Raw genomic sequence first — 25,290 nt, forward strand, 5'->3', positions numbered from 1 at the left:
TATATTAATAATAATAATAATAATAATAATAATATATTAATATATAATAATTGTTAGTAGGTATTAATTAATTGTTAATAAATAAATATTAATTTTATATATATTAATTGTTTATTGCACAATAAAATAACTAATAAATAAATAATGTAAATTATTATTAAATGCATTATATTATTATTGACTACCATTGATGTTGTGTTTATATATTTTTTCATCATTTAATAGTTTTATTATTTACTTATTTAGTTACTAGTTTTATATACAAGAAAAATAAATATCTAGGAGAGCAAACATGTGCTTGCTTGTTTTTTCCCCGCGGTGTTGCCAAGTCCGCAGTTTTCCAGCGGAATTGGGCTACTTTGGACTATGCAGTTTTAAGTGACCCCGATATTGTGATATTTAGCCCCTAGAAGGCAGATTTTACCAGGGAAACCCCATAAAAAATGTGTGTTTTACTCCCTGGAACATGTTTTTTAAATCAAAGTGCAATTGGCCTAGTTTTGAGCTAGTTTGGGCAGGTTTTGTTGTGAAAACCTGGCAACCCTGTTTCACAGCAAAATTGCATACAGATTTTGTGCAGTGTCAGGGAGTGTGAAGAATGGATGTGCTTTCATTCCTCTGTCACTATCTACATGTTCCCTGTAGATAAGACCTCCACCCCCTCAGCACCCAGAGGGCCCGGCTCCACACCGGGCCCCTTAATGCTTTTTTCACCTGCACCCTGTTTAACAAAGGAGGCTTCTTTATGGTCTCATATCAGTTTGACATTGCGACCACCCTCCCAACCTCACAAACACACACATTCTGTTCAACCGTCTAGACCTTCATGCCCCATTACCCCACACACCTGATCAAATCATCCACAGCTTAACCACAATCTCTCTTGATGTTTAAATCTTATTGGATTCTAATTCATTTATTCAGTATAATTTACTGGCCTTACTGTACTGTGAAAAATGGGGTAGTGTAGGGGTCATACTCACCAGGTGGGCTAGACTTGTCGTTTCTATCAGCGTCTTGAGAGCGAGGCCTGGGGACCACAGCGTCCCAGGACGAATCATTATCGCAGGTGCTTAATCCCACCCTTTTTACCCAGATATCCCAAGAACACAGGCAAACATTGGGCTTTGATTCATCAGTAAGATAGTATTTCACCACACGTAATCCCAACAGGAAATAACAGCGATAATGGTAAAAACAGATGGGATTGAGTTGACCACTGCAGAGCAGAGCGTGAGCTGCGGTGCTCTCATTTGGGCTGAGATCTGGCTCCGTCACTATCGGGCTCCTCAGAACAGGTCAGCCATAACAGAAATTCACCTGCTGGTCTATCGCTGCATACTTGAGCTATTCCCGTCATACCGGATCACCACAGCAAGCTGCTTAGCCGTTCCAGAGCGGTACATAAAGCGCATGTGGGAATGCATTGTGAAATGAGGACAGCATTCTTTGAGCAGGTGTTTTGATTTTGATTTGTAGTAATTGCACCTCAAGATGGCGTTTTCCCATTTCAGATTTTAAAGATAAGTGACTTGCTTTTCCGTTCCAATATCAAGCTGAGATGCAACTTAAATGCAAAAAAAACAAAAACATTCTTATTTCCATAATGCATCCAGATGTTTTTCTTTTGACTTTTTTTCATCATTCTCAATGATGTCTAAATATTTTAGAATATATATATGAAGAGTTCATTTGCAAAACAGATAACTGTTAATTTTGGAATAAAAAAATTTACATTTTTTTTTTTTATTCTGCATTCCAAGTAATCTCAGTTAAACTGCAGTTGGGTTGTTTTGATTAAATAATAATAACTAAAAAAATACAGCTAACTAACACAATAAAACACAATAAAAACATGATAACACAATAAAAAACATGATTTATGAGTTATCTGTTTTTGCAAATTAACTCTCATAGAAATAAGATATTTCATGGTAGATGAGTATAGACGAGAGTTTATTTCAATTAATTTTTTTAAATTAAAATATATTTAATTAAATATTTTTTAAAGGTAGTAAAAAAAACTGTATCCACAACAAAAAATATATTTACTTATATATATACTTATATATATATATTAGTTTTAGTAATAAATTATAGTAATGAGAATGTTTTATTTTAAAGCAATTTGTTTATATTTACACTACCAGTCAAAAGTTTTTGAACAGTAAGATTGTAAATGTTTTTTAAAAAAGTATCTTCTGCTCAGCAAGCCTGCATTTATTTGATCCAAAGTACAGCAAAAACAGAAAAATTCTGAAATATTTTAACTATTTTAAATAACTGTTTATTATTTAAATATATTTTAAAATGTAATTTATTTCTGTGATTTCAAAGCTGATTTTTTAGCATCGTTACTCCAGTCTTCAGTGTCACATGATCCTTGAGAAATCATTCTAATATGCTGATATGCTCTTCAAGGAACATTTTGTTATTTTTATTATCAATATTTAAAACAGTAAACAGTTAAAAAGTAAAAAAAATTTCAGGCTTGAATACAAAGATCCAAAGAAAGATTGAACAGAAAGGTCCAAAGATCAGCATTTATCTGAAATTGAAAAAAGAAATTAATACTTTTATTTAGCAAGGACGCATTAAATTGATCAATAGTGCTGAACAAGACATTTATAATGTTAGGAAAGATTTCTATTTCAGATAAATGCTGTCCTTCTGAACTTTCTATTCATCAAAGAAACTTGAAAAAATTCTACTCATCTGTTTTCACCACAATTATAATATTGGATGTTTTTTGAGGAGCAAATTATAATATTAGAATGATTTCTGAAGGATCATGTGACTGGAGTCGCATGAGACTTGAAATCACAAGAATAAATTATATTTTAAAATATATTCAAACAGAAAGTGGTTATTTTAATAGTAAAAATATTTTAGAACTGTACTGTTTTGCTGTACTTTTGATCTAATAAATGGTAGTGTAACTCTACACAGTCATACACAGTCATCTTGCGGTCTTTATGCTTCCTGTTTTCACAAAATATTATTATTGGAATTGGATCAGGATCCATAAAGAATAGCTGCCTGATTTTGCTGTTTTAGCCAGATTTCACATCCTCTAGGTCTCATAAAAATAAAAAAAAACCTAAATAAATAAAGTTTTTTTTACAATCCTCATAAATGGCACCAAGCAACATTATGAAACTTCCTCCAGAGTCGACCGTATTAAATATTTGCAGGCCCAACAGAGTCAAAGGTCATTTCCCCTTGATGTTTTGCAAGGAGCCCTTTGTTGTGTTACAGGCACTAGGGTCTACAGGTCTTTATGGAGTTGATGAATGGGAAGGTTTGTGGACCACCAGAGTAATTTTGTTTACAGAGTGCATCATGGTGGGCGAGAGGTCACCGCATAAAGCAGAGTTGAGGGGTCGTGACCTCAACCTTTCCGGTAGCGGGAGTCCTGTTGAGTGAGGGCCTGAGATTCCTGAGTCCTGTACAGCTCTTACCATGTCAGGACTGTAATGTGAATCAGCTGTACAGCTGCAGTTATACAGCCGTGACAATAAGAAGATTATCTGTGGTGGTGTGTGTAAAAATATGATTGTGGTTTCTTTTAACTGCATTATGAGTTCTGCTGATTTACTAGCTTCAAAATAGCAGTTTTCATAAACCATAATTCTTCATTTCATGGCTCTCTGGAATGCTTGATTCTGACTGGTCACTTGCTGCGTTTTGCAGTCAAATACTTTCTATATAATGACCGTTAAACTATAATTGTCTGTTTTATCAGGCAACTGCGTTTTATGTCTCTTGTATCATTCTGCTAATGAAATAATGTCAACTCAAATAGATGTTTCATTCCATTTATTTACTTAGCTGATAAGTAGCTGTGTAATAAGGAGGATAACGCACGGTCAGACGGTCATTATCATAAAATAAACCCCTTCAGTGTGATACGAGGCTCTTGATCCCCCTGTCTGGGTTTATATTGTGACAATGACTAGCTGACTGAATATTATCTCTTACTTACTATCTTCTTAATGATTATATATGAACTGTTGTAGAAGATTTTGGTAGTAAAACACAAATTGAGAGAGATTTCACCTGGCGTGTTCAGTTAGTATGAATTTGACCTGATCTTATCCAAAAATGACATGAGTTTTCCCAAATTTGTCTTTGCAGCTAGTGGAGTTCTTCAGTTAAATGTTCAGCATCATTTTCAGCATCATTACTCTAGTCTTCAGTGTCACACGATCCTCAAGATTTATTTTATTTTATTTTATTTTATTTTATTATATTTTATTTATGTAAAAGGTGACTTATGCACACTGAGCCGTATTTATTTAATCAAAAGTCTGGGTAAAAATAATAAAATATAATGAATTAAATAAATAAATAGATAAATATGAAAAGAAAAGAAAAAGTGTAATATTATGAAATATAAAGTGTCTTTAAGCATTTAAGTGATCAAAAGTCTGGCAAATAAATTAATAAATTAATAAATTAATAAATTAATGAATGAATGAAAAGCAAAAAAAGAAAGAAAAGTGTAATATTGAAAAATATTATTACAATTTAAAATAACTATTTTCTATTTTTATGTATTTTAAGATTTAGTTTATTACTGTGATGATAAAGCTGATTTTCAGCATCATTAATCCAGTCTTCAGTGTTACCTGATCCTAAAGATTTATTTATTTATTTATTTATTTATTTATTTATTTATTTATTTATGTTAAAGGTGTCTTATGCACACCAAGCTGTATTTATTTGATCAAAAAATAAAATAAAATAATTAATTATATATATATATATATATATATGAAAAGAAATTATGAAATATTATTACAATTTAAGATAACTCTTTTCTATTGTTATATATTTTAAAAGGTAATTTATTCCTCTGATTCAAAGCTGAATTTTCACCATCACTATTTCAGTCTTCAGCGTCACATGATCCTTCAGAAACCATTCTAATATGCAGATCTGATGCTCAAGAAATAAAGCTGAAATCTGTTTTGCTGCATTTTCTAGTTTAAAAAAAAAAAAAAACTTTTTATTTATTTATTTATTTATTGGAAACTTATTGGAAATTTATTTATTTATTGTTTTTCCTTTTTAAAGATTTTTTTGATTAATACAATTGTCAGAATAACATTTATTTGTAATTTTTTTTTTTTTTTTTTTTTTTTGTAACAATGTAGAAGTTCTTACTTTTACTTTTGGTCAATTTAATGCAGACTTGCAGGATATAAAATATAAATAAATGACGCCAAACTTTTGGATGCTAGTGTATTTAAGTTAGAAGTTTGTCAAGTTACTTTTGACTCCTTCCTTTGCATCCAAAAAAATTGTGTTTGTCCCGATCCAGACTGTCTCTCACACATTTTCCGATTGCTTTCCACCCTTTAAGTTGGTCATATCACCAACATATCATTGAAGTGCAGTACAGAAAACCAGCACACAGCGAGGGCAGGATGCCCAGACAAACAAAGGCTTTTATGATTTGTGGAAGCATAGAGGAAAGAGATCCAAGACATTTTTCCCTTTCGTAGCCTTGAGCAACTGCAGTCCCTGAAATCTCCTGAGAATATCCTGAATTCTCTCTGTAACATTTGTCCCTCACGAAAACACTGTTTTTAGTATTGTATGCCTGCATATGGTATGCATTTGATGACTCTACGCTTCTGTCCTCACATTAATGTCGCCATAAATTGGCCAAAGCCCTTCCCGAACACAAGGCCAGATTTTTCCGCTCGTATCAGTAGTGGTGTCCTTCACGAGAAGTTAATGCTTAGTTACATCCACCTCATTACTCCTTAGAGTCTCCACCTCTCAGCTAGAGTGGTGCTCTTTCCATAGACATTCACCCAGGCATTCAAGGGCAGGGATTGCGAATCGTGGAGTGGAGACACTTTTCATCCCTGCTGCTCTCTCTCTGCCTTCTCTTGTTTTCCCACTCCACTGTGAGAGATTGATGAGACAGGTGCGGCCAAGAACAGACCGGCTGGCAGTAAATCCATGGTACAATCAGCTAGAGGACAGTGAGAAAGAAAATACAAAGGGATGGGGATTTATGTCTGGAGTGTCTTGGTTATTTAATGGGGCTATACTGAAGACTCGGCATTATTGATTCATTATTTTAATGAAAACGTATTAAGACCTCTGAATTTGATCTTCTTGTATTCCCTGGAGATGGAGGTTTTTGACGTCAGGCGACCATATTTCTGACAGCGTTCTCTGTGTTTGTGCTCCACAGGTAAAAGCAGACGATGCAGACGGAGGGTCATTTGGGGCCATTACGTACTCGATTGGATCTGGACCCGCTGGCGTCCCACCAAGCCAGTTCACCATCAATAAGGAGACGGGACAGATCTGCACCAGTGTGGCTCTGGATCGAGACGAGGGATTGGATAGTTTCGACTTCACTGTCACTGCAACGGATGGGGTAAGGAATGAGTTTGTACCTGTATGCCTCTAATAGGAGTATTCTAGGTTCAGAATATAAATACAAGTTAAGCTCAATCAACAAATGCCGCAAAAAATTGTATTCAACTTTATAGTATTTGCTGTGGAAGTGAATGTGGCCAATTTTTGGAGGATTTACAGGATTGTGTGAAATTGTTCTCATAATTCTTAAAGTCATTTTAGGGTTTTTGGTGTTACGTTGTCATGGCAATAAAATTGTAAATATGGGAATAACTTTACACTTCTTTCACACTAAAATCATGAGTCAGCACTCATTATATTTGCACATTGTTTACATATTTTATCTACACTTTTGAAACCATGAGTATTTTTAAAACAGACCCCATTCACTTATATTTTTAATAGCCTGAACAATATATAAATATTTTAAAAGTGGTCTCATTCAATTCTGTTTTTAATAGTAGCTGTAGTATTTTTTAAAACAAAGCTTAAAAATATATAAATGTTAAAACTGGCCCCATTAATTTCAGTTTTTAATAGTAGCTGTACTGTTTATTTAAATAAAGCTGAAATATAATAAATATTTTAATACTGGCCCAACTCACCTTTATTTTTAATAGCAGCTGTAGAATTTTTAAATAAAGCTTAAATAATATATATATATATATATATATATATACTGTAGCTTAGAATTTTTAATATACGATTAAATAACATATAAATAATTTAAAATGGGCCCATTCACTTCTGTTCTTAAATAGTAGCTGTAGATTTTTTCTTTTAAATATAGCTAAACATAATACATACATATTTTTAAACAGGCCCCATTCAGTTCTATTAGTAACTGTAGAATTTTGAAATAAAGCTTAAATAATATATAAGTATTTTAAAAAGGGGCCCATATACATTTGTTTTTCAATAGTAGCTGTAGAATTTTTTTATAAATCTTGAAAAAAAAAGACGGGCCCATTCACGTCTATTTTTAAATAGAAGCTATAGTTTTTTTTTTTTTTTTTAATACAGCTAAAAATAATGCATACATTTTTTAAACGGGCCCTTTCACTTCTATTAGTAACTGTAGAATTTTTACATAAAGCTTAATACATAATTATTTTAAAAAGAGGCCCATTTACATTTGTTTTTAAATAATAACTGTAGAATTAAAAAAAAAAAAAGCTTAAATAATGTACAAAAAAAAAAAAAAAAAAAACAGACCCATTCAGTTCTGTTTTTAAATAGTCTGTAGATTTTTTTTTTTAAATACAGCTAAAAATAATACATAACTATTTTTTAAACGGGCTCCATTCACATCTAGCTGTAGAATTTTTAAATAAAGTTTAAATAATATTTTAAAACGGGTCAGTCACTTCTGTTTTTATTAGTAGCTGGAGAATTCGTAAATAAAGCTGAAATAAAATATAAATATTAGATGAACTTAATAAAACTTAATGAAATTAAAATTTTGAAATGTTCCCTTGGCAAAAACTTAATATAGAAATGAATAAGATGAAGATGAAGTACTAAAATTACTAAAACTAAACCTGAAATAAAAATAAATTACAATAAATAGAAACAAAAACACAAAACCACAGAACAAATTTACTAATATTAAAATGAAAACTAAAGATATAAAAGTGAAGTTCAAAATATGAATAAATACTATAAGGGTATATGAATATTACTAAAATAACACTGGTCTCACAGTGCATACATTTTATATATATTTTACATTTTAATATACTGTATACTGTACATGATTTTTGTGGTATTATGCCACAAGCGCTGTTCGTTGATCTTAACTCAACACACAATATTGCATGAAAGTTCCCATGAAATCAAAATTGTTTTTTGGCTTTAAGTATGAATATGTTAGCCTTGAGGTTATCTGTAAACTAGTGTGCTCCAAAATAATGACAAAATTTGCATTTGTAAGCATTCAAAACTTTCAATCTTTAACTTCTGCCAATATGAATTGACATGAAATGACATCACCCTGCACTTCAGCTTCTCATTACTTTCTGCCCACTTCCTGTCTAATCAAGTGCTCTCTAGAATCTGACAGTTTGGGGACCCCTGATTTAGGGGATAGACAGTGTAACGATTTAGACAGTGTACATATATGCTTTCCGTCGAAGCGAAAGAATTCAGGTTTTCGCGCTGTATCACTCAAACCGCCGCAACACACACAGTCCTGTTTCAGTTGAAATGACGTCAACACATAGAATATGTGCTTTCAAAGCACCTCAGTGGACCTTTAAGGCCCACATTGTATGTTAGGATCCAAAAGTGTCAGCCCACTTGGAAAACTGCTGGTCATATACATTTAATACGCTTTGTAAGTGTTTGAGAAACCTGTTTCATTTGGAAATGTATATACTGCTGCTTTAAGAGCTTAAAGGCTTTTAAAACTCAATTCAGAGGCGCAAAGGTTGACCATTAGTTCTGTTGTGTAGCACCTAGATGCCCAGTCACATGCCCTGCTCACTTCTTCTTCTCTCAGTTGCCAGTAACAACAATCATGAGCTCTCTAAATGAAAAGGCAATAAAGAGCAGTGTCCCAGGGGCAGATTGCTGTACATACACACACACTCATGCTGTTTCCCTTTATAAGCTGCTAGCAGCGGCCCGCTTTGTTTCCCATTTCAATTATTAATGCAGCCATAAAATGCTGGCTGTGGCCTACTCCACTACACACTACAGCTCAGTTGCCCCTCATAACCTGGAAAGGCAATTATATCCCACTGTGGCGTTTTCTTCTGCATTATTACACACAAGAAATCATCCAGATTGATAAGACAGTAGTGTGAGAGCATCCACAATCCTGTCGTCGTTATCGTCAGTAATATGATATGATATTTTCCCACAGGGAGGCCTTACATCCTCCGCCTATGTGAAGGTGTCACTGGTGGACATTAATGACAACAGACCTACATTCTACCCGGTGAACTACGCCGTCAGTTTGAGCACACAGAGCACGCCCGGGACCTCTGTTGTCAGGGTAACAGCCCACGACCCAGATGCTGGTGCAAATGGTAAAGTGACATATCACACTGTCCCTGATGGAGGATCCAACTTCTTCACCCTCAACAAGGACACAGGTATTTTAATTAAATTGATTTGAACTATTAAATTATTTTTTTTATATGTGGATAGATAGATAAATAGATAGAATAGAGAAAAAGATAGATATATATAGTGTTTATGTTTAGTTTATTATTTTATTACATCAGGTTAAATAAAATAAATTGAGAAATGTTGGTTTGTTAACTAGCTGAAAAAAGTTACATTTTTATGTTTTATTTTTGTTTATATTAGTTTATATATTATTTTATACATTGTTTATTTTAAATCTAATTTTATATATTTTATTTTTATTTTAATTCAAGCAACATTTATTTTTTATGTATTTTTTAATGTTAGATATTTTCATTTTAAATAACTAAAATGTTTTTTTTATGGTTTTAGTATCTATGTTATCTTTCTTTTTCTTTCATATTTATTTATTTTCATATTTTATCTATCTAAATACATAAGTCATAAATTAATATAATGACTAAATATTAAATTATATATGTATTATTATATATTTATATAATATATATTTAGTTTTTATATATTTTGTTTTAATGTTAGATATTTTATTTTTTATTTTAATTAAAAAACAACTAACATGTTTTACCTATCGACATACATACTTTTATATTAAATTTATATGAAGCTTTTATATGAAATAATATATTTATTTATTTATTTATTTATTTTAATTCAAGTAACGTCAAGTAACAAAAAACAAAAAGGTTTTATATATTTTTTTATTTTAATGTTAGATATTTTATTTTTATTTTAAGAAACTAAATTTTGAATAGTTTTAGTTTCTATCTATCTATCTATCTATCTATCTATATACACACATATATGTCATAAATTGATGTGACTTTAAAATTATAGCCAATTTTTATATTAAATAATATTTTTAGTATTTCAATTGTATATATAAATTAACATTCATATTTAGGGAATATGAATAATGACCCAGATATGTAAATTTTGTATAACTTTGAAAAGCCCTTATGGCTTTCTTCGTGGAACACAAAATATTATGTTTTGAAAATTCCAGTAAATGCTTGTCAGATTGAAAAAAGCCTGAGCAAATTTGCTCATCCGTATCCTCATATTTAATGTTCACAGTCTTCAGGCATGATCGTATATCTCGTTTAATTCCATTCCCACTGCAATTTTTTCCTGTTAGGTGTGATCTCTCTGTCACGCTCGCTGCATGGAAAGGCCAACTCCGTCATCACCATGGTGATCACAGCACGGGATGGAGGCGGCCTCACAGCACCTGTCAATGCCCGAGTGAACATCAGCGTTGTGGCCGGCTCAGTGGCGCCTCCGGTGTTCGAGCAGGCGCAGTACTTCTTCACCGTGTCTGAAGACGTGCTCCGGGGTACTGAGGTCGGCGTAGTGAGGGCCAGCGGCAGAAATGGTTAGTTTCAGTTATTTCAATGTTACGTCTTCTTGGAATTACCATTACATTGTCTAAAAATAAACAACTAAAATAAGTAGCCATGTGCTGCTGCATACTTTCACATAGCTCTGCTAACCTCACTGCTGTGGTTCTCTGAAGCATGAATTGGTGTCTGTGAGTCAAGGGTGCTGAAAAGCTTGATAGGGAATATTTTCACTCTCGCTGAGCCAGTTGTGCAAATAGAGCAGCAGCTGCTGCGTGAACCTCATTAAACAGTCACATCCATCACTGATTCCACTCTACCTCATGTTGCTGGAAATTATTATTTGTTGATGTATATTTTTTGATAGCACATAAATATCATTGAGATGTTTAATGAAAAATAATGGGGAATTCTATAGGATGTACCTGTCTGTACTAGGGATGCAGTGATAATACAATTCTGGCTGATACTGATAAGCCAATCATTATTTTCATTATGGCTGATAATTATAGAAGCCTGGAACTATGGAATATTGTTATTGCTATGCAATACTGATTTTATAACTCGGAGCTGCAAATTTATATCACGCAATTCTGAGAAAAAAAGTAAGTTGTGAGTTTATATTCAGCAATTCCGACTTAATTTTTTCAGAATTTTAACTCACAACTGCGAGTTTTTGAGTCAGAATTTTGAGATTATAGCGAGAGAATAGCGAGAAAAAAGTCAGAATTCTAAAGATATAAACTCAGAATTGCAAGAAAAAAATCTAAATTGTGAGATATAAGTTCGGAATTATGAGGAAAAGTCAAAATTGCGAGATATAAGCTCGGCATTGTGGGAAAAAGAAGTTAGAATTGTGAGATATAAACTCTGAATTGCAAGAAAAAAGTCAGAATTCCGAGATATAAACTCGGAATTGCGGGAAAAAGGTCAAAATTGCAAGATATAAGCTCGGAACTGTGAGGAAAAGTCAAAATTGCAAGCTGTAAACTTGGAATTGTGGAAAAAAAAAGTCTGAATTGCGAGATGAAAACTGGAAATAGCAAGAAAAATTTTAATTGTGAGATACAAACTCGGAATTGTGAGATTTAAACTCGGAATTGCAAGAAAAAAGTCAGAATTCCGAAATATAAACTCGGAATTGCGAGAAAAAATGTCGAAATTGTGAGATAAAATCTCGAAATAGCAAGAAAAAAAATTTTAATTGTGAGATACAAACTCAGAATTGCAAGAAAAAAGTCAGAATTCCGTGAAATTATCTCAGAATTGTGAGAAAAATGTCAGAATTGTGAGATGCAAACTTGCATTTGTGGGGTAGAAAGTCAGAATTGCAAGACATAAACTCGGAATTACGAAAAAAAAAAGGTCAGAATTCCAAGATATTCCGAGTAAGTTTAGAAAGTCACTTTAAATCAAATCATCTGCTAAATCGCTGCTTATATATCTTATCCCCTCTCTCTCTCGCGCTCCAGGAGCCTCTAAGGATGTCACCTACACCATCTCTGCTGGAGATCCAGATGGTTATTTCATGGTCGATCCAGAAACTGGAGCGCTCAGAACAAGCCTTCCTCTGGACCACGAGTCAAGACCCTTTTTCGACTTGGAAATTCAAGCGCGCAGCGGTTCCCCTCCAGCTTTTGGAGAGACTCGCGTTCGGGTCACCATCGCAGATGTGAACGATAACGCCCCCGTGTTTTTCCCGTCATCCTCTGAATCTCTGCTCTTACCGGAAGCCACAAAAATGGGTACTGTGGTGTACCGCGTGCAGGCGGAGGACCGCGACTCCGGTCCTAACGGACAGCTGAGCTTTGACCTGATGTCAGCCGGAGGACAGCGCACATTTGGTGTGGAGCGCAGCAGTGGGGAAATCCGGCTGATTGGGAGTCTGTCGTACGACACCGTACCACGTTATGACCTTCAAGTGATTGCAAAAGACAGCGGTGCGCCTCAGCTCAGCGCTACGTTCAGCTTGGTGGTCCACATCCAGGCGGAGAACGACCAGGGTCCCGTGTTTGACACGATGACCTACCGTGTGGAGCTGAAGGAGAACACGCCACTCAACACCAACTTCTTACAAGTCCGGGCTCTCAATAGAGATCCCAATGGAAATGGAGGATCGTCCAAAGGCTCCACACCAACTTCCACGCTGGCATACCGGCTCCGGCCTGATGGGGATGCGGCAGGTTTCGGGATTGCGCCAGACAGCGGGTGGCTGTTTGTTAAGAGCGCTTTGGACCGTGAGGCTAAGGATATCTACTTGCTAACTGTGCTCGCCACTTCTGGAAGCGGTCAGACGGGGAAGACCGGCAGCGCGACGGTGAGAGTTTCCGTCACAGATGAAAATGATAACTCCCCTCGTTTCTCTCAGGAGAGGGTGTTCTTGGCAGTGAGAGAGAACTTGCCTGCGGGAACTGGTTTCGGGAGGGTGTCTGCTACCGACCGCGACGCTGGTCTCAACAGCCGCCTTACATACAGATTGCTCCACACGGACCGCTACTTCCAAATCAATTCCCAGACAGGTGAGCTGGAACACAATTTGAACCTGCAAAAACATTTGTTATTTATACATTTGGGGAATGTTCTAGGTGAGGGATTTTTAAACTTTTTGACACCAAATATATTTTGACAACATATATATTATGCATAAAGACCCATGTATAGTGTGAAAAATAGGGGACAATATTTACTTTATAGATTTTTTTTCTACCCACCCATTAAAAGTAGTAGGGTTAGGGTTAGTGTTAAATGTATTTCCTTTGAAAAAAAAAAAATGCCTATCGGTATACCAAAATAATATGATTATTATAGTTTTAAACACTGTATACGTTTATACTATTTTATAATTATTTTTAATTAGATCTTATTTTTATATTTAAGTTGTTTTGTTATGTGCTTTTGTCATTTTTATTCCTAGTATTTTTTGCATTTCTTTTTAGATTTCATTAATTTTCATTTCAGTTTTAGTAATTTTAGTACTTCAGCTTAATTTTAGTTTAGTTTTATTTCAATAAGCTGCCAAGGCCAAATTTCTAATTTTCATATAGATTTTTTTAAATCTGATATTTAACATTTATTTATCAGTAAACTAAAATAATTATGACTATTATATCCAACAGAAAAGATTCTAAGGCAGCTATATATTTTATGTACAGTTTTTTTACAGTATATATTTTATTTCAGTTTTATTTCAGTGTGCTGCCAAAATATTTACTTTATATTTTTTTTTACCCCGTTAAAAGTACTTTTAAATGTATTTCCTCCTCATGTCACTTTATTTATTATTTATTATTTATTATTTTTAGATTTAGATTCTGTTTAGATTTCAGTTTTCAGTTTTTCATTTCAGTTTTAGTAATTTTAATACTTCAACTTTTTTTAATTTAATTTAATTATTTAATTTAATTAATTTAATTTAATTTCTTGCTTTGTTAAAAAATGACTCTCTGGACTCTTTTTCAGTTATTTTGTTATGTGATTTTGTCATTTTTATTTTTAGTATTTGGTTTAGTTTTTTTTTTTTTTATCATTATTTTTATTTCAGTTTAAAATTTTTGTACTTAAACTTCATTTCAGTTAACTGCCAAGGCCATATTTCTAATTTTCATTATTTGTTTTCATCTTTTATATTTAAATTTATTTCAGCTTTATTTAGATTTATGAAATGATTTTTAAATAGTTTTAGTTAGCAGTAACTACGCTCAAAATCAACTGCAGTATTCTGACTAACTCACACATTGCACATGTAGGTGAAATCAGTACAAGAGCAGCTCTGGACCGCGAGCATCAGTCCAGTTATCAGCTCATCGTGGTGGTTCAGGACGGCGGTACCCCTCCACGTAGTGCCACCGGAACAGCCCATATTACGGTGCTGGATGAGAACGACAACGCGCCAGCGTTCAGCCACACACAGCCTGGCAGGGAGATTCTCATTCAGGCAAGAAACAAACTGGCACAGACTATATTTAAAGCCTTAAATCAGTGTGTCATAACATAGGTGCTTGTGTTTATTAAAACACAGTTTACACATCATAAAAACGTCATTACGTCTGTACATAATATCTTTCAAAAATTGTTTGTGTGACCTTGGACATGTTCCCGCTCTTGAAGTTGTTTGTGTTGAGTATAAGCAGCCAGACTATGTTGTTTAAAACTTGCTTGATGTTTTCCAGGTTCAGGAGGGTCTTCCTGCCGGTTCTTTATTAGGAACTCTACATGCCAAAGATCCAGATGAGGGAGAGAACGGCACTATTTTCTACTCTTTATCAGGTAAGCAAAAGTCTGGAATATTTCCTAGGTTTTGGGTCTTTGGGATATTATTGCAAAAAGGTGAAACTGCAAAACGTAAACATATGTCTTTACACTTATCTCTGTGCCCAATATGATGTATTGTATGGATAATTATACTACCATATTTGTCTATATTTACGCTTCCATTTGTCCTTGCTTTTTAAGGCTCCAGAGCGGAACGTTTCTCCTTGAACCCAAACACCGGAGAGCTGCGCTCCTCTTCCCCCCTGAGGCGAGCTGAAAAAGCAGAGTACAGCTTCACCGTCACTGCCACGGACCGTGGAGCTCCATCTCAGAGCTCTTCAACCGCCTTACTTATACAGGTGAGACAATCCAAACCCATTTTAAAACATCACTTTCAATGTTAGAAGGTCAGTATGTCAGACCCTTGACCCCTAGTGGTGAGGATACATGTTGGTCTTTGGTGCTCATGCAGAAGATGCAGGTTTGAATCTGTCTTGCGCCATGCCATGATCCTTCCCTCTTCCTCATAATTTCTCCTTTTTAGAGTCTCTATAGTTAAAAACTAAAATGAAAACATCAAAGCAAGGCCAATAGCTCACATTTAACCATATTTGTGTAGTATCAACCAGCCATTTTTTATTTTATTTTATTTTATAAGAAACTTTAAAAATTAAACTTTTGACAAGAAACTTTTAAAATATTTTACATTTTTATATTTTCAGTTTTAGCTTATTTATTAGTAATTTCAAGTAATTTTAGTCGAAGTCATTTTGTTGTGCTTTTGTCATTTATTTTATTTTTATTTTATTATTTTATGTAACTATTAAAAATTGACTCATTTTGTAATTATAAATATTTTAGAATTACCTTTTATTTTTATATTTTCAATTTTGTTTTTAGTTTTAGAGTTTTTGTTTTAGTAATTTCAAGGAATTTTAATTGAAGTAATTTTATTATATGCTTCTGTCATTTATTATTTTATTTTATTTTATTTTTTAAACTTTTGACCAGAAACTAAAGTGTAACTAAAGTCTTCAAAAATTAATAATGTTATTACAGTATTATATACTATTTAGTATATATGCTATTAAACTTGTATTTATAAATATTTTAGAATTAGTTTTTAATTTTATTTAATTGTATAGTTTTTGTTTTAGAGATTTCAAGCAATTTTAGTTGAAGTAATTGTATGTTCTTTTGTCATTTATTTTATTTTATTTTATTTTATTTTATTTTATTTTATTTCATTTTATTTCATTTTATTTTTGAACTTTTGACCAGAAACTGAGTGTAACTAAAGTCTTTAAAAATGAACAATGTTATTTTAGTATTATATACTATTTAGTATGCTATTAAACTTGTTTTAATAAATATATTAGAATTAGCTTTTATTTTTATATTTTCAGTTTAATTTTAGCTTTTTTTAAAATAAATTCAAGTAATTTTAAAGCAATTTTGTTGTGCTTTTGTCATTTTTTAAATTAAATTAAATTAAATTAAATTTTGACCAGAAACTGAGTGAAAATAAAGTCTTCAAAAATTAACAATGTTATTATAGTATTATATACTAAATCCTACATATGCTATTAAACTCGTATTAATAAATATTTTAGAATTAGCTTTTACTTTTATGTTTTCAGTTTAATTTTAGTTAGTTTTTTTTTTTTTTTTTTTTTTGTAATTTTTAAGTCATTGCAGTTAAAGTCATTTCATGTGCTTTTCTCATTTTTTAATTTTATTTTATTTTATCCTGTCGTCATCTGCCCGTGAAAACCTTCCGAGAAGTGTTGTGTGTGGTTGCCAAGGTGCCTGTAGTGTTTTAGCATGTTTTGGCTGGTTGCGTCAAGTCATTTGGCTACCCTTAATTAATTTTTTTAGTTAATCTGCCAAAACCTTAAAATCTTGTTGCATGAGCACCAATACAGACAAGTCGTCTTTCACTGTGCCAAGCTATCATCATACTTCCAGTCCCCTGAGCAGTGGTATCATTATTCAAGCAGGGAAATGAGCTGTGACCCAGAGGCCGGCTCCTGTCTATGCAAACACAAACACCTCAAAACTCCCAGGATTATTTCCTGCTCCAGAGGAACACACTGTAACACAAAACCCTGTATTAATCCCAACGCTCAGCATGGATCTGCGCGAATCAGACATCTCAAACTATATCTTTGACAAAAGGATCATTTTCATGGTTTTTCATTCCAATCCGCTTTCTAAAGAGTTTGTTCTCCGCACAATGGCTCTTGCCAGTTCTCTTTTGTAGAGAAATATCTTTAGTGCTTTTACAGATGTGATTTCAAAAAGGGAATTGGCGGCTAATTGTAGAGTGTGCGGTTGCATGCGATTTCTGTTCTCCCTGTTTGTATGAGGAAGATGAGAGTGAGGGAGCAGTGGAGGGAGAGAGAGACGGAGAGAGAATGCACCTTTGAATCAAGTGTTCCCAGATGGCTCTGATGAGGCCCAGCTGTGGTTCCCCATGATCAAACGGAAAGCTGCAAACCTCGGTAGCGCTAATGCCGATACGCTCGCACCGCAGAACCTTGCACCGTAGCAATCTCGAGATAATATTTTACATACCATCAGTAATGCCAGCTTCAGTTTGAAAGTCCAGTGTGCTTTGCACCTAAAAGAGAGCCCAGAAATGGATCAGCGTCAATCCCTCTGTTGCTTTCCTTCCTGTGATCCGGTATGCGTGTAGTGTTTTGTTTTTTTCATGGGGATATTAGTATGAAAAGCTTCACCTGTCAACCATTTTCCAGCTTTTACTGTACTTCAAGGACTTAGGAAATTATATCACGGATCTTTAATGTGGCAGGCACGTTCACTCTATTTTATTTTTTCAGTATTGTGCATCTGTTGATGTCTAAAGCACCCAAGTTGTGGCATACTGTATGTTTGGCTAATGATTACAAAAATCCTTATAACCCCTTATTTACTTTATATACACTAGGGCTGGGTTTTGACTCAAATGTCATGATTCGATTGTGATTCACAAGCTTGTGATTAGACTTTTTCTTTGACTTTTCTCATTTCTGGTTCTTCCACTTCTGCTTCTTTGATTTATTCTGTGACTTCTTTGACTTTTTCTTCGACTTCAGCTTTTTTGACTTCTTTTTTGATTTCTGCTTTTTTTTTTTTCTTGTCTTTGGCTTCTTCTATGACTTTTTTGACTTCTGCTTCTTCGACTTGTGATTTCTGCTTCTTTGACTTTTTTGACTTCAGCTACTTCAACTTCCGATTTCTACTTCAACTTTTTCTTCAAGTTCTGCTTCTTCGAATTTTTTTGACTTCCACTTCTGTGACTTTCTGTGACTTTCTGCTTCTTCAGCTTCTTCAATTTCTGCTTCTTTGACTTTTTCGACTTCTTGTTCGACTTCTGATTTCTGCTTTTTAGACTTTTTCTTTGACTTCTACTTATACCTCTTCGACTTCTTTTTCGATTTCTGCCTCTTCAACTTTTTACATCTTTGACTTTTTCTCTTTGACTAATGCTTCAACTTCTTCTCATTCTGCTTCTTGACTTTTTCTTCAACAGCCTCCTTTGACTTCTTCAGCTTCTGCTTCTATGAATTCTTTGACTTCTTTTTTGACCACTGCTTCTTCGACTTTCTCGACTTCGGCTTCTTTGACTTCTATGACTTCTGCTTCTTCGACTTTTTTTGACTTCTGATTTCTGCTTCTTTGACTTTTTCGACTTTAGCTTCTTTGACGTCTTCTAATTTCTGCTTCTTCAGTGTTTTCTTCAAGTTCTGCTTCTTCGACTTCTTCAGTTTCTGCCTCTTCCTGTCTTGTTCGACTTCTGATTTATTTTTTAGACTTTTTCTTTGACAACTTCTACTTAAACTTCTTTAAGACTTCCGCTTTTTCAACTTCTTCTATGACTTCTACTTCTTCCACTTTTTCTTCGACTTCTCATTTCTGCTTCTTCGACTTAAACTTTTTTGACTTCTACTTCTTCGACTTCTTTGACCTCTTCTATGACTTCTGCTTCTTCAGCTTTTTTTTAAACTTCTGCTTCTTCGACTTTTTCTACTACAACTTCTTAGACTTTTTCGACTTGTCCTTCTTCGACTTCTCATTTCTGCTTCTTCGACTTTTTCTTTGACTTCAGCTTATATGACCTCTTTGACGTCTTTTTCGATTTTAGTTTTTTCGAATTTTTGACTCCTGCTTCAACTTTTTTTTAACTTCTGCTTCTTTGACTTCTTCGACATTTTTGACATCTACTTTTTCTTTGACTTGTGCTTTTTCTTTGACTTTTTCTATGACTTCTACTTATTCCACTTTATTTTTTTACTTCTGCTTTTTGGACTTTTTCCTCCAACTTCTGTTTCTTCGACTTTTTCTTTGAATTCTGCTTTTTCGACTTCGACTTCTTTTCCTATATTTCTACTCTAAATTGTTTTTTGAAATATAAACGTTTAAATGGTGGCTGTCATAAAAATTTGATGGATTTATTCAAACATAAAGACTGAAAAACTGCAAAAAGTATAACAAATGTTATATGGTGCATATATTTAGCTAAATACTCCTCTCTAGAGTTCATTTTTCTAGCTGACTGAGTTTATGGTCACCATGTTTTTTCTGAGGTACAGTAAATATAATGATACATGACATATTGTTTACAAGCTGCTATACTGTCACCTTTCCACAGCTGAAACACTGACTGTGCGATTCCATGAGACAGGATACCAATGGCATTAAGTTGAACTCTTTCTTTCAACATACCTTTGGGTGTTTATCATGTTTATATCATGCTGAAACTGGTTTTAAAGCAAAAGAGACAATCAGATCACTTCCACTCCTGCACTGAGGCGCTACAGCGATCTGTCACTCCACATTAATCAACACCAAAACGGCATTTATTGTCTGAATATTATAATGAAATGGACAGAATTTGAAATCTGAGACTTTGCTTCAGATCAAAAGTAACAAAGCACAAAGCTTATTGCGATTTATTTGATGGGAGGCATTAGCTAAAAACTTAAATTAGACTGAAAACGGGCTAGACTAATTGATTCTTGGGATTTAAGAATCAGTATTGTTTCAGAAAAATGAGAATCGATTAAATTTTATATATTTTTTTACCCAGCCCTATTACATAAAGAATGTACACTACCGTTCAGAAGTTTAGTATCAGTTAATTATTATTATACAGTATTATTTTTATTTGATTTCATTATACAGCACTGTGGTCAGCTTTGTTTTATTATGCGCTTTATAAATAAAGTCTCTTTATTGTTTTCATTCTGTAGGTCATTGGCTCCACAAGAACTCCTCCAAAACCCAACACCCTCTCCATGACCCTCAACTCAGTAGAGGGAGCCAAGCCAGGCTCTGTTATTGGCTCAGTTAGAGCACATGACCATCATGAAGTGACCTCAGGCGGTCAGGTGACCTACCTTGCAGTGGGAGGCACAGATCATGAAGGAACCTTTATGGTTGACCGTCTCACAGGAGATGTTTACTTGGCTCGAGAGCTGGATTATGAAAAAGGGTCACGGTATACTCTACAAATCGAGGTGGACGATTTCTCCAAGGCTTATCCAAGCACTCACATGGTTCACTTGGAAATCAGCGTGCAGGACAGTAATGACCATGCACCAGAGTTTCCAGAAGATCCTGTTACTATTGTTATTCCTGAGAACATACAAGCCGGTTTGTCTATTTACACCTTCCAGGCGACTGATAAAGATGGCAGTGGACCCAACAGCGAGATACGTTATTCCATCCAACAGCGGTGGCCTGACATCCCAGACCTGTTTAGTCTCGATCCTGTCACTGGAGTCTTAAAACTAGGCCGGGAGCTGGACCACGAGGAGACCTCCAGCTTGTTCCTGGTGGTCCATGCCACGGATTCAGCATCGGACCCCAGTGAGCGACTCTGGGGGTCGGTGACGGCGCGAGTGTTCGTCACAGATGAAAATGACAACGCTCCCATCTTCAGCTCCCCGACTGCTGTTAGTGTGATGGAGGACCAGCCGGTGGGCTTTGTGCTGCTTTACGTCATGGCCCGGGACGCGGACCAGGGTGAAAACGGTCGAGTGTCCTATCGGATCCAGTCAGGAAACACAGCGGGGCAGTTCGGCCTCAGCCCGAACAGTGGTAAGAATCATTATTTCGCTCTGTTTCGCTCTCTTTCTCACACCACGCTGCTTTATGGGCCTTTCACTCAAAGCCAGAAGTAATTTAGCAGAGATCATATGTGGGAGCGCAGTTTTATTTAGGCCTGTTGACCGCACCTATTTGATTTGGTGATGAAAATATACATGTATTAGTTTGAAAGTCTTCCCATTATCCAAGAATACGATCATTTATAGCTCACGCAAAATTAGATTAAATAGACAGTCAACTAATTGACTGAACAGCTGTAGGCGATTATTGTCAAATGGTTTGTGATGTAGGTTAGTGTTTCATTTCTGTTCTAAATCAGGCGAATACTATATATATTAAAGTTGGGTTGAAGCACACGATAGTCACAGCTGATATTAGCCAGACGCTGTGGAGAAAGTCGTCAAACTCTTTGGACACTGCAAGTAGGAGCTCTAGGGATGGACATTAAGCACAAAAGCAGAGCTACTGTATTCAGAAGCCAGCTCAAACATCTCAATGATGTGTTTAAAACTAGAGAGCGTTTGGTGGACTATAAATAAAAAAAGGAGGCCCGCACACAGACTTCTCACAAACACACAATAATATTTCGCAGTCAGGCTGCCATATCGACCGCAAGGGTGTGTTTATCCTGAGTGACCCTCGCTTGGGGTCTTGCTGATGACAGCACTGCAGAGAGGTATAGCTGGAACGGTTCAGAATGGATCCATGACAACAGCTTTCTTCCTTGGTCTTCGTACCAGAAAGTCAGCAAAAAGCTTCATTCTCAAATTCCGTATAGAGAGTGGAAGAGCTGAACTGAGGAGAAAAACAGTGGAGGAAAAACTCAAATCAATGTCAGACTACAGTTATGGATATTGTGTTTGACTTCTGTGTTGTATGAGCAGTTTTATGTTCACAAAGGATCAGCTAAGATGAATTAGGCCCTGAAGCATGCATGAATGAATCAATACATAGATAAATAAAACCAAAACCATTCTCAGTTGGCACATATATTATTATATTATATTAAATATTATAAATAATCTGTATAAAAAATAAATAAATGTTGAAGTTGTACATTTACATTTAAATGAATTAAAGCTAAATAGAAATAATAAAAAACTATTAAAAATGACAAGCACATAGCAAAATTAAATGTATATAAATATTCTTATATTATATTATATTGTATTATATTATATTATATTACATTATATTATATTATATTATATTATATTAAAATATAAAGTTAATTAAAAGTAGTTGCCAATTTATTAGTTGCAAAATTGAATTTAATAAACCAACAGAAATTACAATAAATAAGCTAAATAGAAATATTTCAATAATAATAATAATAATAATAATAATAATAATAATAATAATAATAAAATAATAATAATAATAATAATAATAATGACATATGCAACAAACTAAAATGAAAATGAATTTGAAAATATTTTAATATGATGTAAATAAATATTATATTATATTATATTATATTATATTATATTATATTATATTATATTATTAAAATAAAATTAAATATTTTATAAATATTTTAATAATAATAATACTAATAATAATAAAATGACAAAAGCATGCAATAAACCAACTAAAATGAAAAAAAAACAATTTAATTAACATAAATAATTATTCTATTCTATTCTGTTTATATTCTATTATATTATATTACATTACATTAAAATATAAAGATGAATCGTAAACTAAAATGAAAATTAGAATTAGTTGCCATTGCTTTAGTTGTCAAGTTGAATTAACTTAACTGAAACCAAAACAGAAATTACAATAAATAACCTAAATAGAAATATTGTAATAATATTAATAATAATAATAATAATAATAATAATAATAAAAATAAAATGTTAAACTAACTAAAATGAAAATTAAAATAAAGCTGAAAATATTTTTAATTTATATTAATAATTATTATATTATATTATATTATATTATATTATATTATATTATATTATATTATATTATATTTTGCAATTTATGTTGCTTGCTGGAAAAATCTGCTATTTTTAAACAATCATTAATAGAGAAATAGAAAGGGTAATGCCGTGTTTTTTTTTTTTTTTTTTACTGATATGTATGTACTGTGGTAATATCATTCAGAATAATCATTCAATATTATGCTGTATACCATCAATATGGTACTGTTTCTAATATGGTAGTATTTGTTGTGGTGGGCTATTTTAAGTCACAAATTAACTTCTAACCTCAGCATAGCAACCGACTTGCTCAGTCACATTCAAGTAGGGCTTTAAGACCATGTCTGGCACGTACGTACATAATGAAATATTACAAATATGCGTTGCATAAAACAGAACAGCTCCCTGACCTCGGTCACACGTCTCCAGCCTCAGGGCAAATGATCAGGGGGCCATCTGCAGCAGATTTACAGATGTTTTTCCTCTCTTCTCCAGGCTCTCTCTCCATCCTCAAACCTCTGGATCGTGAGGAACAGGAGAGCTACAACCTCACCATTGTCGCTGAGGATCATGGGATACCCCAGCATTCCACCACTCAGGTTCTGTCTATCCAGGTGATTGACGTGAACGATGAAGCACCGTGGTTTGAACGCAGCGAGTTCGAAGCCCAAATCAGAGAGAACCAGCCAGCAGGAACGAGCATACTGAAAGTCTCCGCCTCAGACCGGGATCACGGTGAGGGATAGATGATTAATTCCTGCAATAACCCATGTGTATTACTTCCTACATTTCAGGGTATTCCAGCCTTTCAGATATTCATGACCTGGGTCTGAAATCTTGGCCATCTGGTTAAAGCAGTTATGTTGTGTTGCGGTGAGAGCAGTGTTTTTTTTAACGCTTCCTGTGGAGGGTTTGTGGGACTCATTCTCAGCCCCCTGGGCTCAGTGAGAGAGTATGAAAGAGAGATTGTAAAGACATTCTTCAGGAAGCTTTAATTGAGTAAGCAGGTGCTCGTGCCAAAGCTCGCTGACTTTGCACGCAATCTGGCACCCGTATGCCTTTGGTCCACTTTTAACACTTGTGTGGACCACAAATCAGCGGCTGAATCAGCAAAAAGAAATACTAATGAAACCAGTATTAAATCCAAGATGAAAGGTTTGAACCTGGACATTTTATGACGTTACTTCTGTTTTAATTCAAATCAGGTTGTTCACAAACACCAACTTCCTGTACACCTTCTAACTCCAAATGAAAGGGCAGACTACTCATACTACTTTTTTTGCAGTATACTTACTCTGCACTTTTTAAGATCATTTTTGGCATTTTCTACTACATTTGCCAAAATGCGCCATGTGCAACAGAGCACGCTTGACAAAATACTATGTCCCACAATGCAATGCACCTGATTTGACCTATAATTTTCAGTATGATGATTAAACTATAAGTAATAATATTAACCAAATTTTTTAATATTTTTCGACCTTCTTTTTTTATTTTTAAATAAAAATTACAAGAATATTTAAATAATATATTTAGGTAAATTATTTATATTTAAATACATTTATTTGTAACAACTGGATGGCACTAATATGCAACAAATGAGGACAGTGTGGTATAAAATTGTTTGAATCTTTTCGAAAAAACTCAAAAATTGTTGGTATTTTTCAGTGTTTGCTGTGCTGTATTCAAGTTATTATCAATCAGAATTATTTATTATATATTTCTATTTTTGTTGCAGGAACTAATGGCTTGGTGATTTACGGTGGTGTGACTGAGGATGGATTCACTATTAATCCAGAGACGGGTGTGATATCAGTCACTCAGGTTCTGGATAGGGAACTTCAGGACCACTACACTATAACAGGTACCTAAACACTGAAACAGTATTTTTTTTTTTAGCATTGTTTATAGAATATTATAGTATTAGTTAATATTTAATTCGCTTTTTATTTTTGCTATTTTATGTATTTTAATTTTAGTTCATTTTTAGTTTTGTTCTGTGCTTTTACCGTTTTTATTAGTTTTTTATTTATATATTTTTTATTTAATTTTAATTATTTTATCAAATTATTTAATTTATTACATTTAATTTATTAAATTTTAATTTATATTTAAATTTTAGTCATTTTAATGATTCAGCTTAAACAAAAATTAGACAT

General features: G+C 33.7%; 1 protein-coding gene across 1 annotated transcript in view; it reads left to right on the forward strand.

The window, feature by feature from the left end:
- dchs1b (dachsous cadherin-related 1b) overlaps nt 1-25,290 on the forward strand; it is a 124,364-nt gene that overhangs the window by 88,070 nt on the left and 11,004 nt on the right. Inside the window, exons 3-12 of the mRNA XM_051121776.1 lie at nt 6,215-6,403; nt 9,251-9,482; nt 10,634-10,870; nt 12,308-13,354; nt 14,582-14,769; nt 15,005-15,101; nt 15,288-15,445; nt 20,342-21,191; nt 23,627-23,866; nt 24,870-24,995. Coding sequence (XP_050977733.1) covers nt 6,215-6,403; nt 9,251-9,482; nt 10,634-10,870; nt 12,308-13,354; nt 14,582-14,769; nt 15,005-15,101; nt 15,288-15,445; nt 20,342-21,191; nt 23,627-23,866; nt 24,870-24,995 — 3,364 coding nt within the window. The remainder of the gene's footprint in view (nt 1-6,214; nt 6,404-9,250; nt 9,483-10,633; nt 10,871-12,307; nt 13,355-14,581; nt 14,770-15,004; nt 15,102-15,287; nt 15,446-20,341; nt 21,192-23,626; nt 23,867-24,869; nt 24,996-25,290) is intronic.

Source organism: Labeo rohita, chromosome 10 (assembly GCF_022985175.1).
Source record: "Labeo rohita strain BAU-BD-2019 chromosome 10, IGBB_LRoh.1.0, whole genome shotgun sequence".
Classification (NCBI taxonomy): Eukaryota; Metazoa; Chordata; class Actinopteri; order Cypriniformes; family Cyprinidae; genus Labeo; species Labeo rohita.